Raw genomic sequence first — 13,995 nt, forward strand, 5'->3', positions numbered from 1 at the left:
AAACAATGTCAGATAGCTCAGGAGACTCTTCAATCACAGAACTCTCTGTGCAAAAATAGTTCAACTCTGATTCAGAAGACTCAGCTCTGCTGATGTGCCTCTCCCCATGCCTTTTTAGAGCAGTGTCTGCTGAAACTGCTAACTTAATGGTAACTTTGACTTTTTGTTTCCAAAGGACACTGTCCCTGAGTAAGAAGTGGACTAAAGACATCGCACTCATGGCACAATTATTGCTGCTCTTCATCTTTTTCATTATTATGCTTTTTTTTCCTCTATAGATTCAGGCTGGGAAGCGGAAGGACCAGCCAGCAATACCCCTCTGCTTGTGGTGCACTACTTTTAGAAGTGTCTTACTGCTTCACTGTTTTTTTTAACCCCAGTTTTTTAGCCAACTGTGTAATGATGGATTTGGCAGCCACAGTCTTGCCAGCCACCCCAGTCAGCTGAGCAGCAGTGTCTTAGCTGCAGGGGGATGCAAAAGCTGCTCTCTCCCCATTCTGCAATGGGAGACAGTTTCTCTATTAATCAGAAACACTGAAGTTGGACTATGAAGGAAGGTCTCAGGGAAGCTGCAATAGAAAGTTCATCTGTATTTGCAAAATTTACAACTATATGATTTGCAGACGGTGGCAGGGATCTGCCTTCTCATCACTAACCTCTTAAATCAAGTACCTGGCATTGCAGTATTTCCTGCTGAACTACTTTCTCATTTTTAGACTGTGAATCAAAAGCATCCAAAGTAAAAAAAAAAAAAAAAAAAAAAAACCTGCATTTTCTTGAGTCCTTGTCATAACATTATTAGCATCATTTAAGTACAGACCAGGACCTGGCAGCAGCCAAACCTGCACCCTGCTGATTATCATGCCTCACTGTGTCTAACAGACGCTTGACTTAAGAACCCAACAATTTCATTGCTCAAACATTTCATTAGACCCCTAAGCCTAAAAATGGTTTTCAATAATGTGCGTCCTGCTTTGGGGCCTCAGAAAAGCCACTTTGGGAGCTAGGAAACATTTCTTGGGAGGCAAAATGACATCAAAAACACATTTGATAAAAAGGAGAAGGCATAATGATGGTTTTTACTCTAACGTTATTTTACTTCATTTCAGAAGTATGCTGTAAGCTTAACAGAGGGGGAAAAACACTGGATTTTGCTTTTCTTATTTTTTAAAACAAAATTATTCTCATCTAAAGTTTGGTTGCTGGCTTTTCTTCCCCTAAACCCAATAAACTATATATTGGAATGACCTTGTAGCAGGATTCTATGGCTCTTTAATCACCAATGGCTGCTAAATGAAGCATATCTATTTTCTGTTACATTACTATTGGCAACCAGGTCTTCAGTAAGTGCCCAGAAATATTTCCATGGCAACAAAAAGCATTCAGCATTGCTACTGTTTTGGGCCAATCTAGCTTTAAAATATTCTATTGTGGAGAGAAATATGGTACATTAAGTGAAATAAAGTCAAGATGCAATGTTCTGAAAAGAATATAAGGATAAACAGGAAACATGTATTTTTCAGAAATGGGGTAAAAAAATGCCAAATGGAAGGAAAAATATTCAAAGCTAATATAATGCTACTGAATGTCTTTACTGAATGTCAGCAAGCCCATATGCTCACTTACATTGAAAGGTTTAGGTAACAAAGCTAACAGAAATAAAGATACCTCAAACATCTTCTCTTGATCTTTTTAATCCATGACTGAAATTTTAAGTTGCCAGGATATTACAGTCTCTCTGCATGTCTAGGTTACCATCAGAAGAGTTCACACTCTTGATGTTAGAGAATGAATCTAAAGGAAAAAGAGGAAATAAAGAGTTGAAAAATAAAATATAAAGAGCATATGTGTGTTTTGGAAGTGAAGGGTCACATAGAAGAGCAAAACGAGTTCTTCCACATCAAAGAGCTTGTGGAAGGCATTTTCAAAACACAGTTCAGCACTTTCTCTCCCATTGTACAACTGAGTTTTGAGAAAAAAGGCATCAGCTCCCAGCCCTTCAACTCTCAAACTTTGAGACCACTGGACTGCCCTTTGTCCAGTGCATTACAGACATGAAAAGATAAATGACTATTTGAGAGCATTTGAAGTGACATTCTCTCTGGTGTAAAAAGTTACACAATGCCCCAGAGGGCTTCACGTTGAAGTAGAGAGCTCTAGGAGGCAGCAATGTGTGTGCTGGGGAGCTCTCTGTGGCCAGCCTTCGGATCCACAATGGCTCCATACAGCTTACTATGAAGGAAAGCCAGTAATATCAACAGAGTTGAACAACTACTTGATCAGTACCTGCTCTCAGCTGTGAGAGAGGTTCAGAGTGACTCTCCCCTTTAGCTGCAGTGACTCTGGCATCTGTCTGTCACCCTGTGTGTCTCTCACCAAGAAAATGAATCTGGTTCATCACATGCTCCTAACAATGCTCTTTCTCAGATGTCCCTGCCGACAAGACTGCAGGTAAGAAACTACACTGACGTGACAGCAGCCCATTCTTGGCCCCCATTTCCCTGAAAGCTCACTACATTCTCTCCGATCCAGTGAGCCACGGTGTAGTCCAGAGACAGGACAAAGATCTGGAGGCCACCATCAGAAGAATGTGTTCAGCACACGGCTGTTCCCCAACCCTCTCTGAGGGATTTGCCATGAATTGCTTAACAGCCCCTCTTGGGGGTAGAGGCTCTGCAGAAGACAAGGTTGAGCCCTGGATAGAACCAGGAGGATCCATGGCCCTACCACCACTTGGAAGAACACTACCATGCCCTGCTCCATGGCATCTGTGCACACACACTGGACACGTAATCCTAACACACATAGATATATAATAGCAAATCCAGACCTGCAGCAATGACTTGTGCCTATGAACAAACCCTTTGGGCAAGATATCACACAGCATGTATAGGGGTACCAGAAGGCAGGGGGATATGTACAGGTTAGAGGTTGGGCTCTGAGAGATACAGCTCTGGGGTGCTTAACCTGAGAAATGGCAAACATTCATTTGGAACATGAAACAAGAAGTCCCAGTTTGGGAGACAGAACAGCTAGACCAAAAGCTCTTTTTAATTATTTACTCGCTGGCCATAACAGAGCGAGGAATAAAGAAAAGAGCTAATTTTAACACTCTTAAAGAACACCATCAAGGTTTATACCCTCTCAGTCTGATATTCCTATTAAAAACAAAAGCAAACAGGCTGATCTTCTGCAGTCTGCACAGAAAAGGCTAAATATGTAAGACTACCCTAGAAGCCAAGACTGATTGAAACCTCTTGGTCATCATAAACCAAACATTTTCAAGAGCATCTACTGCCTGCTTCAGAAGAAGGAATTTACATATCTGAAGCCAAATTCTGAAGACCGTCAGTGAGTCTCAAGTTCTTCAGCACCTTCAAATGGCATATTCACTCCTCCCGCCCCGTTTCCTCCCTTGTTCCCCTTTCTAAGATGTTGCTAAGGAGCAGTTTTAACACAGTAAGACCAAAGGATGGTGTCAGCAGGACTGCACCTTCCTGCTTGTGGTTGGGACATACATCTCCATCACTCCTCTGTGACTAAGGTAAATTCTAGCCACATTTACAGCAATATTTAATGAGTACAAGTCACATGGCTGAAATCCAGTCCTGAACACAATCATCTGAAAAGCTGTTCATATCACTTAGTGATCAGGAGTTATAGTTAGGCTTATTTAAAACTGAAAATATCAAATTCAGTTCTCCTTCCCCTAATCTCCTGCCTGCTGTCCTCTTCAGCCTTATTTGAAAAGTCTGTGGGGGTGGTGGGAGGGAAGGAAAGTGATTTGGGAGCTTCTCATCCATAAAATCATGAGATATGGCTGGCTTTTTAGTACAGCATTCACAGCACATGGCACAGTAACATCTTGAGATTCCTGGCACAAAGAAACAAGGTTTGAGATTATATATATCCTTAATAGCAATGACGCAAAGGCAGATGGTTCTCAAAGCAAAGGCTTAAGGCTAAACACTCCCTTTGAAGGTTCCTGCTACCAGAAACAAAATAGGGAGGTGGCAAAATACTCCTTGCTGCAGCAACAGGACCCAATTGCCTTCTAATACATAACATTTCACCCTGGAGATTTCCATTTATTTCAAGGAGATAGTATCATGAACAAGAGAAGAATTGGAAACAAAAGGAAAGGTTAGATTTTGCTTTGGGATTTGGGGAGTTTTCTTTCAGCTGTGGGAAACAAAGACAACACAGAACATAATGAGCAGATTAGCAACTAAATCAAATCGATACCAGAAAAGTGAGGTCTGTATAATACTGTCAGGGTGCGTGCTAGCTGCTTACCTGCAAAAGTTGCCTTGCCAGTATTACTTTTTAAGGGGCTACCCAAGCTGAGGTTGTGCTCATGACCTCCCATCTTCATGGAGGGTTCACCTTCTTCCTCAACAATAGGAGGAAGCTGATCAAGTGTCTGGAGATCTTCGTTTGTCCAGTAGGATCCATTGGCGATCAAAGACCTAGTGCTTTCAACACACTGCTCTGGTAAGCTGCTGGTATTTTTAACCTGCTTTTGCTTCTGCTGACTCATGCCAGAGCTGTGAGGGAGGTCTTGTGAATCAAGATCACGACCCCCAACGTGACCATCTTCTTTAGGATGTAAGTATTCCTCATCCCAGAGGTCCAAGTGTCGTTCATCATCCAATTCCTCAGAATAATCCTCATAAACTTTGCTATTCTCCAAGTCCCGGTTCCTCTCATCTTCTGATTTACGACCCACTCCACTTAAATTCAGCAGTGAAGCAGATATAGAGTCTCCTGCTTGTTGAATAGCTTCATATATTTGAGATATCCAAGATGACAGTGGCTGAAGGAAATTCTGAGCAGCCTCAGAAGCCATGTTTAACACTATGTAAGTATCTGGTGATCAGTTCAGCTTTGCCAGCATGTCACTTGTAATTCAGGTTGCTACAGAATAAGCATCGTAAGAGATTATTGTAAATTACTTGTCCATCAACACCTGTCGACACACCATGTAAGATGTGTAGAACTGAGAGAAGAAATGAAAAAAGCACTTCTACCCATTGAGAATAGCGTTAGAAATCCAGAAATGATGAACAAATTACATGTATTTCTGCAGAGATCTAGAAAGCTTTCATTCAATTGCTAAACCTTACATAAAAATAAAAACAGAGAACATTGGAACAGAAGTACCTTTTCTGAAGCACACACATGCTGGTTACAGCTGTCAACAGACCTGGAAAAGAAGTACAGAACAACCTGCAGTCAAATACCTCAAACAATCTCCTGGCCCTGACTTCTGTCATTAGCATTACCATGTCCAGATGGGAAAATTGAAGGGTCAAGAATTTGGTAAGAATTATGGTTTGATTGATTTAAGTGATAGGCCTAAGGTATGCAGAACCAGCCCACAGCAGACAAGTATGTCAAGTGTTTTGCTCCAGAAAGTCACGAGGATGGAGCCAGGCTCTACTCAGTGGCAAACAATGATAGGACAAGGGGTAATGGGTACAAACTGGAACACAAGAGGTTCCACTTAAACTTGAGAAGAAACTTCTTCTCAGTGAGGGTGACGGAACACTGGAACAGGCTGCCCAGGGAGGTTGTGGAGTCTCCTTCCCTGGAGACATTCAAAACCCACCTGGACACATTCCTGTGCAACCTTATCTAGGTGTTCCTGCTCCGGCAGGGGGATTGGACTAGATGATCTTTTGAGGTCCCTTCCAATCTCTAGCATACTGTGATACTGTGATACTCTGAAAGGCTCTGAAGAAGACCTCTCTGTCCACAGAGTAACACAACCCAACTTGTTTTGTCCTTCATGGAAATCAAAAACAAAACAAACAAACAAAACCAACTAAGCAAACAAGAAAACACACTCCAAAACAAACAAACAAAAACCCACCACCAAACAAAACACAGGAGGTAGAATATTATATGTATGAAATGACAGGGAACAGAAGCAAGTTAACAAGAGCATTGGAATCGTGTCAATGTATATTTTCTCAAAATTGATGTAAAGCCTAAATAAAAACATGACTTGCAGAAAGTTAAGGTGACTTTTTACCCAATATACATCTTCCCACATTATCACAAGACAGATATTCTTCTAGGAACCCTGAGAATGAGAAACCTACAAATAGGATGATGGGGTTAGGAAGAAAGAATGAAACAGTTGCAGATTTTAGGCTAAAAGACGACTGAAAAGAAACAAAAAGAAGAATCAAAAATGAATGCCACTTTCTTGCTGAACTTACAGATCTAGGTGCAGTCAAATTGTAAAAGGGTCAACCCAGTATAAACAGCAAGAAAATAAACTCAACAGCAATGTGTATTACCTTCTGAAATGGTCTCCAGAGAAACGTAGTGGGAATCCCAGTTATTTGTTTTTTTTAAAGGGAGCAGGGACTACAAAGATCCCACCTTGCTCAGTGAGCAGCTTTTTTACAGATGAGACCTAAGATGTCTTTACCTTTTGAAACACTTGTGCCAAATAATTTTGTTCAGTGATGTTGACTTAACACTGCAGATACTCCCAACAAGTTTATTATCAGCTTCAGTACATACTAAGAATTACAGTCCTAACAAGGGCAGGAAAGGAATGTAGGTTACTAAAGCCATTTTAAGAGCTGATGTCTGTTACAAACTCTCCAGGCATGGGGCACATACTGTTCCAGTATCTCCCTGTCAACCAAAAGCCTCTGGTTCAGCTCCTAGGACCCAGGTAATGCTCTCTGCCATGCATTAAATCTTTGGCAAAGAACAGACAATGTCATGGCGTAACCTTGCATGAGGTGAGCTGTTCCCTTCATTGACTCCTCTTTCCAATCCTGCCCTTGGCGAAGCCTCTCTGCTTTGTGCCATTTTTTGCACAAAGAGAAAAATCTATTTTCTCATAAACCTAAAATGATCACACACTTCAAATGACACATTTTTAGCATAATGCAGATTTGTTACTGGTAAGTCACATCACCAGAGAAATCACTAGCAGGAGATGGTATTTGTAACAGTGAGATTCTCATAGGCATGGAAGGAGATAAATTTGAGTGGGTAAGTACTGGTTACCGGATACATTTTTAACCTGTCATTTATTTACAGGCAACAGCGAATCAATCTCTGATTTTAGATGAAATAAGAACTTCATAACACTCTGCCTCCGTCTCAGCAGCAAGACACATGACAGCAGTAGCCCTTGGAGGGATGCAGGCATCCAGGAGTGATAGCTAACCAATGCAGATAAAACATATGGGTGCTAAAATGAAGTGCTGATCTGTTCTAAAAATCAGCAGAACATAGACTTGTGATATTTGCACAGGGAATAATTAGCTCCTCTTGTTATTAGATTTCAGAGCTAACACCCAATCGGTCCAACAGAGCCATCCCACTTCTCCCGGATGCTGTGGCTGACTGTACCACAGCTCAGGCAAACATCGTGGTCCTGCACAAGAGACTCCTCGTTAGGCATTGCAACTATAAAGATGGAGGGAATTTCTGAAGGTGAGATTTTACTTTAGTCAGGGAATTAAAGCCATGATCTCCAGTCACCTGCATGGCTTGGATGTGGTCATTCAGCTATCCAAAGAGGCAGATAAGACTTGAACACACAGCTTTCATATACCTAGTAGTTGACCCAATAATCTTGCTATAAGTAGGCTAGGGGAAAACATGACGCATACATACAGAGATATATAGATATAGATATATATATATATATCCATAATTCTACATAAGACCTGCAAATTTGCCTGAAGTGAAGCTGGAGAATTCCAACAAATGGTTTTATTTCAGTTTATAGACAATGGATAGACACTGAAGTATATTTCACCCAAAAAGTCTGAACCACTTTGCAGTAACACCCGCGACACGTCTGTCCCAACTTGCAGTCCAGCACCTGCATAATCCCTACAGGTAAAAGCAGTGCAATTTTCACAGTACCTGACTGTTTAAGCTTTGCTTGGCTGCTCCTCCTGCCCTCTACCTCTTTACAAAGACTCTACAGTCAGTGATAGCTGAACAACTGGAGTTCAACTGAATTCTAAATTGCTTATTTTTGGTCCTGCAGCAGATGGATAAAATGTGTAACAAGCTGCAGACAAGTTTAAGCGGGCAGCCTTTTTACAAACTCAACAGAGGATCAAAGGGGGCTGAGCTCTGTTACAGACTTGCTGTTTCCCAGGAGCTCTCTCCCTTAATTAGCAGGCACTGCTCTAACAGGGTGTTTATAATATATTTCACAATGTGGCCTTTTCAGCATAACAGATTTTTACTTTTGAATTCTCTAATAATTTTGACTTGTATTAGAAAAAAAAAAAAAAAAAGAACTGAGAAGATAATTTAAAATGTGTGGGAAAGAAAAATCCATTCCTTTTTAAAAGCATTCATGAAGAAAGAGACAGGGGAAAAAAAAAACAGTTTAGCAAATTCACTTCAAGTTCCATCTTCTAAAACTAACAAGAAGAATCTTCACACTGAATCGCTTGCTTAACTCAAAGCTTTTTTTTTTTGTTTTCCTCTTGGAAAATCAGCTAAAAGGATCAATGTTAAGCCTCTCACAGAAACCATCATAACCTTTACTACGATCTATATTAACTTGGCTTGATGAGATCATTGTTACTGAGTAGCGTTCCCATTGAGAAGTGCAATTACTGTGTGGCTAAAAAAAAAGAAAACTATTAGCAGAATTTCAAACACTACCACAATGCAGAGGTTTGTAATATTAACAAAGTGTCTTTCCATTTTCTTGATATGCAGGCTCCTAAAAAATTGCTATCAGATGAGGTTTTCTTAGAACATTTCCCTTATTCAAGCTGTCATAGAGCGTAGGCACAAACTGCTTTTTCTTCAATCACTTTTTGTGTGGCCTTGCAGAAGCTGCCTACCAAACTCTTCCATTGTAGGGAGGTTCATAGACCACAGGTTGAAAACAGTGTCCCAGCATATAACAACTGAACAATTTTCAAGTAAGTGCTTATTTCTAAAACACTAGATGAGGAAGAAATCTACAGCCTCCCTCCTCTGCCTGGGAATTTACTGTCCCATGTAGAGACACAAGAAGAGATCAGCTCCCAGCTTTCAATGGTTCTAAGACATTTTGGTCACATCAGTGTTTTAGGAAGACCCACTTCTTTTTCCAGTGCCAAGAAAACTGTACCAAAAAAAAACTTCTTTGGCAGTTTGGGCAAGCTGCTGAATCCATCTGTCCACAACTGAAACTCTGAGTGGTGAGCTGGGTCACCGGTTTAGACAGCCACACTTCATGTATCCAGATGAATGATTCCTCTGCCTTCCCCACTTTCTAGAAATTTTATTTAAGACATTGATAATGATTTATCTTCTGAGCTCACTGGCTCTTCATGTCCACCTGACATGACATAGATCATATCCATGAACAGGAGCTTTATTTGTGTGAACATCTAGGAAAAGCAGTGTTACAGACCCATCATGAAGTCCTGCTCCAAGCTTAGGAGGAAAGATCTAAACCAAAGTGTGAATCTCAGCTTTTGCCTAGAACATCAAGGTTCTGTGCAAAACACAAGGTCATTTTGCTGTTCATGAAAGAAGGGAGTAAGGAAGGCTTGGAGGGGTAAGATGATTTAATAATTTTTTTTAAACTATTCAAAACTATAATGACCCTGATCCTGCTCTTTTGGATTGGAGCCCCAATTATCACACACATAAAATAGCAGAGGAAAGATTCGAAATGTACTCCACTGAAGGCAGGCAGCAGCAGTACTGGGCCAAGAAATCCTCTGTCCCAGTTCTGGGAACAATCTGGACTCCTCACTCCTCCTGTAGTTGCCAGAATCATATTTAAGGAAATGCTAACAGAGCCCTTCCAACCTCACAGTGAAGGATAACCAAGCAATTGGTTTGAAGTTGTTGATGCCCCATTCCTGGAAGTGTTCAAGGCCAGACTGGATGGGGCTTTGAGCAACCTGGTCTAGTGGAATATGTCCCTGCCTGTGGCAAGGGGTGTGGAACAAGATGATCTCTAATGTCCCTTCCAACTCAAACCATTCTGTGATTCCATGATTCTGTGAAACTGTATTTCCAATGAAAATTTCACAGTGTCAAAACCAGCCTCTGCACTTGAGGCTGCTCAGCTGATTGGAGCCCCTTGCAGAAGCATTATGAGGGAAGCTCACAGACATTGCCCAAGGTTCACATCAACTGTGGGTGTCACTGCTGACCAAGTTTCCCTAAGGTAAAACAAAACAGAAATAGAGAACATCTTGGTACCTTTTTGGCCTACATGGTATAAAAATGCTATTTATGTAGCTGACTTTAATGCATAAAATGAAAAGACAGAGGCACTTTACAAGTGATTATGTGCTCTGTAATAATAGTTTTCAGCTGGTGATTCAGAAACTCCAGGGCATTCAAGAAAGATCTAATGGTTTATATCAATAAATTACATACATCTCATTGGAAGCATTCATGGGTTACAAATCAACAAGGCAATAAACCCACTGCTGCAAGGAATCGGTCCTGCAAGCCTCAAAAGGGTGAACTGAAAACAAACATGAGATCAAACAGACAGCAATGCACCCTGCTCCACAGAATTTAGCCTACGCAGAGGAAGCCTGCAGACTTATTCCTCACTCCCAAATCATCTCATGTCTTTGCAGGCAGCTTGCTACTAGTGATGCCATGCCAAATTAGTTGTAAAAATTGATACTCAAATGACGTAAGTGGTTTTGATCAGGATATTTAGCCCTATGGTGTCTCCTTCTTTCTTCCCATTCTTTTGTTGCATGCTCCCCCTTTGTCAAAAATAATGGCAACAATTACTGATTCTCACAGCTTCAGTGGAATGGGGAGAAGAGGAAAGGGATAAAAGAAAAAAAATATTATGCAAATGTGATATTAATTGTTCAAACCTGTGGAGCCTTTTGCAAAAAAAACAAACAAAAAAAAAAGAAAACCAAAAAAAAAGCTACACCAGTAACAGGGCTGAGGAGCTGAATGCAATTCCCTATACTGACCACTTCCCAGCTTTGTTTTCGCTTAGACTGTAAAACCCCCTGAACTCAGAAGCGTGCTCATTTCAGTATACTCACAAAACAGGCAATCTGTGACTGCACAGATAGATACTACTGCCACCAAAATACTTTCATAAAACTTATAGAATCATACAATAGTTAGGGTTGGAAAGCACCTTAAGATCACCTAGTTCCAACCCCCTGCCATGGGCAGGGACACCTCACTCTAAACCATGTCACCCAAGGCTCTGTCCAACCTTGCCTGGAACACCACCAAAATCTTAAGGGATAATTGACCATAATCTTTGGCCTGGATGTACCAGAGAGCCAGATTCTGCTTCAGCACTGGTGTTAAGTCCAGAGTCACCCCACTGAAGCCAGTCACATCCTCCAAATCAAAACAAGGTCCTTTGTGTTTAAAGAGCCACTTGTTACCATAGGTTCAAAAACCTAAAAGTTCTGTACCAAGTGGTCTTACAAAAAGCAACAATGAATAACTTTAATTATTTGTACTTCTCAAACAGGGGGTTTCAAAAGGGGCATCAAGAAAGTCACAGATCATTGGAGTATTAGAAAACTGATGTTAGTAGTGGCAACTGTGCTCTTTCAAGGTAAAGGAGTAAGAAGCATCTGTAATTACTGTATTAAGAGAATGAAAGAAAAAAACCCAGAGTCAGAAATCACAGCACATTCTGTAACTGAGCTGCTGTCATTCATCTAATTGAAGACAGAAGAACCAAAAGGAAATCACAAGTTCAAAAGGCTGGAAAACACCAAGTTACACCACCACTCAAACCCACCCACCTGTGCTGTCAAGCTGTTGCAAAGAGCAGACCCAGTAGATTGACTCTCCACCCTGCCTGCAACCATGCTACCCAGTCTGCAGCAACTCAACAAGCTAGGATCAATTGGAGCAATTACTTGCATGGAAATCAGCAGTGCAGAGCATGTCTAGCTGTTTAACACAATGAACATGTTTTAGAAACATTCTGAGAAGTCACCCAGTTACTGTTACTCCTTCTTCCCCCACACACACTCCATTACAGAGTTACAGAGTCTATGGAAATTGCTCTGTATGGACCACCATCAAGCAGTGCAGACAGCGCTTTTTGGGATCCACAGCCATAAGTAGCAAATGCAGTGGATAATTATTCATTCCTGGTTATCCATGTGTACACACATGGCTAAATGTATAGCTCCCATCTCCTTTCACTTCTGCTAAGTCAAACCATCAGTCCAACCTGACATGCTGGGAGGCTAAGAGGTCACTGGGAAAGCCAGACCTGGTTTCCAATGGTTTAAAAGAATTCAGAGCTGTAAATCTGAGTGTACAGCTGTCCCTACCGACTTAAGAACTGCTCCCTCACCTTTTCCCCTTCATTTAATTTAGCCTTGTTGCAAACCAGGTTCTCTAGTATCTAGGGTAGACATCAGTGGCAACAGTCACACTGTTTCATGTCCAGCCACTATTCCTACAAGCCTCTATACAAGCAATTAAGAAAAAAAGCAATTTAGAAGAGCAGCTTCATTTGGGCACTGAGAAATTTCTTTTTCAAGGCCTTCTCTCCCTCTTGCCACTGGCAGATCAAGGAACCTAACACCATGGCTGAGACACATGCCTCAAGTAGGTGGTATAAATAACCCCATACTCATTTCCAACCCACACCTCACCAAGGACAATGGAACTACTGGATACTCAGCAACAGGGTTACAAAGAACAACCACAATTGCATTTCTTTGGAAAAGGACATTCCTTACCGTGCTGTCGGAAGAAGACAGTCTACTGTGCACTCCAGACTGGTACTGTCACACTCACCCACATTACTGGTTTCTAAACATGAAGCTAAGCCTCTGCTGGCATTTTTATGATCCCGCACACTGCACATGATGGTCCTTGGTGCCTGACTGGGCCCAGGGCTGCACGCGCAAAGCAAGGTCAACGTCCATGATAACATTCCTGCCTTTGCTGAGTGTTATAGGTGTTGATGCTTTCCTTAAAATATCAGCTACAGGAGATGAGTGGTTTATAAAAGAGCTGCATCTCCATTTATTTGACTGTGCTGCTAGCCCTAGAGGCTAGAGCAGTGGCTGTGTTGAACAGCTTGAGAACATGAACTGAAAGTATCCTCAAGGCTGTAAGACAGAAGGAAAAAATGGAAAAAAATGTTTCTTCAAACCTCATGATGTTTAAGCTGAGTCCACATATCAGGAGTACATCCTTAATATCACAACAAGTGTTCAAGGCATAGCACAATTGGAATATTTCTGTATAAAGCACAGTCAGGAAACTACAACTTCTTTCCCAGTCTCAGGTCACATCATTATAAAAAGATTACAGTAGTGAACAAAAAAGGCCCTTTTCAAGTCACTGCACTGAAACACACAGGTAGATACAGCTCTTTACACAAGGGTTTTCCCAGCACTGTCATGTTTCTGTGAAGTTCATTTCATCCACGAACTTCTGAAGCAAAGGGCTCAGCAGCACTGCATGCAAGAACACCATCACCACCTCTTAGTCCTGAAATTCATGCTACAGCATCACAATGTCTCATACGAGACCCCACTGACATTTGTCAGACCTCTGCTCAAGGGAAGGTCCTCCTTCCTTGCTTGGGGGGGATGCTCCAAGGGGAAATTTCACCCACACACACTCTCACACCACCTGAAAGGTTACAAATGCTGTGAGGATCCACTCCAGCTGACTATATTAAGGCCAAAGGTCTGATGATTAATCTTTTCCTCAGTAAGGAATTCTGCACATGACCTACATAAAGGCTCTACATCACTCCAGCTGTGTCAGGACTGCTTCATGCCACCATCACTTTCTTCTGCACATGCTTGGGCATAGCCAAGCAAGCAAGCTTGATACGCATGAAGTTAACTCTGTGCTATTGGTTACATATTTAGCATGTTCTCTATCAGGTTCCACAGCTTGTTCTGAGCATTCGCTTGCAGTGCCAAGACCATCCTAAATACAGGCTGGCTGTGTCCAGATGAGCTCCAGCCCCCCCCGCCAGTGAATGCACTCCTGCAGCTGAGTGAG

The 13,995-nt window shown here is 41.6% G+C and overlaps 1 protein-coding gene across 2 annotated transcripts in view; it reads right to left on the bottom strand.

Annotated features, from left to right (window-relative positions):
* SYT16 (synaptotagmin 16) overlaps positions 1-13,995 on the bottom strand; it is a 103,222-nt gene that overhangs the window by 37,419 nt on the left and 51,808 nt on the right. Inside the window, exons 1-3 of one of the 2 annotated variants that reach the window (XM_061464213.1) lie at positions 12,711-12,978; positions 5,164-5,206; positions 4,297-4,917 (exon numbers count right to left, since the gene is read on the bottom strand). In XM_061464213.1, coding sequence (XP_061320197.1) covers positions 4,297-4,849 — 553 coding nt within the window. In that variant the 5' untranslated portion in view covers positions 4,850-4,917; positions 5,164-5,206; positions 12,711-12,978. Of the gene's footprint in view, positions 1-4,296; positions 4,918-5,163; positions 5,207-12,710; positions 12,979-13,995 lie in introns of those variants that run through there. The other variant, XM_061464212.1, reaches the window with a different exon arrangement.

This window comes from Pezoporus flaviventris, unplaced genomic scaffold, assembly GCF_033815535.1.
Source record: "Pezoporus flaviventris isolate CSIRO_AGI_PZ_B2104156 unplaced genomic scaffold, CSIRO_AGI_Pfla_v1 ptg000036l, whole genome shotgun sequence".
NCBI classification, from domain to species: Eukaryota; Metazoa; Chordata; class Aves; order Psittaciformes; family Psittacidae; genus Pezoporus; species Pezoporus flaviventris.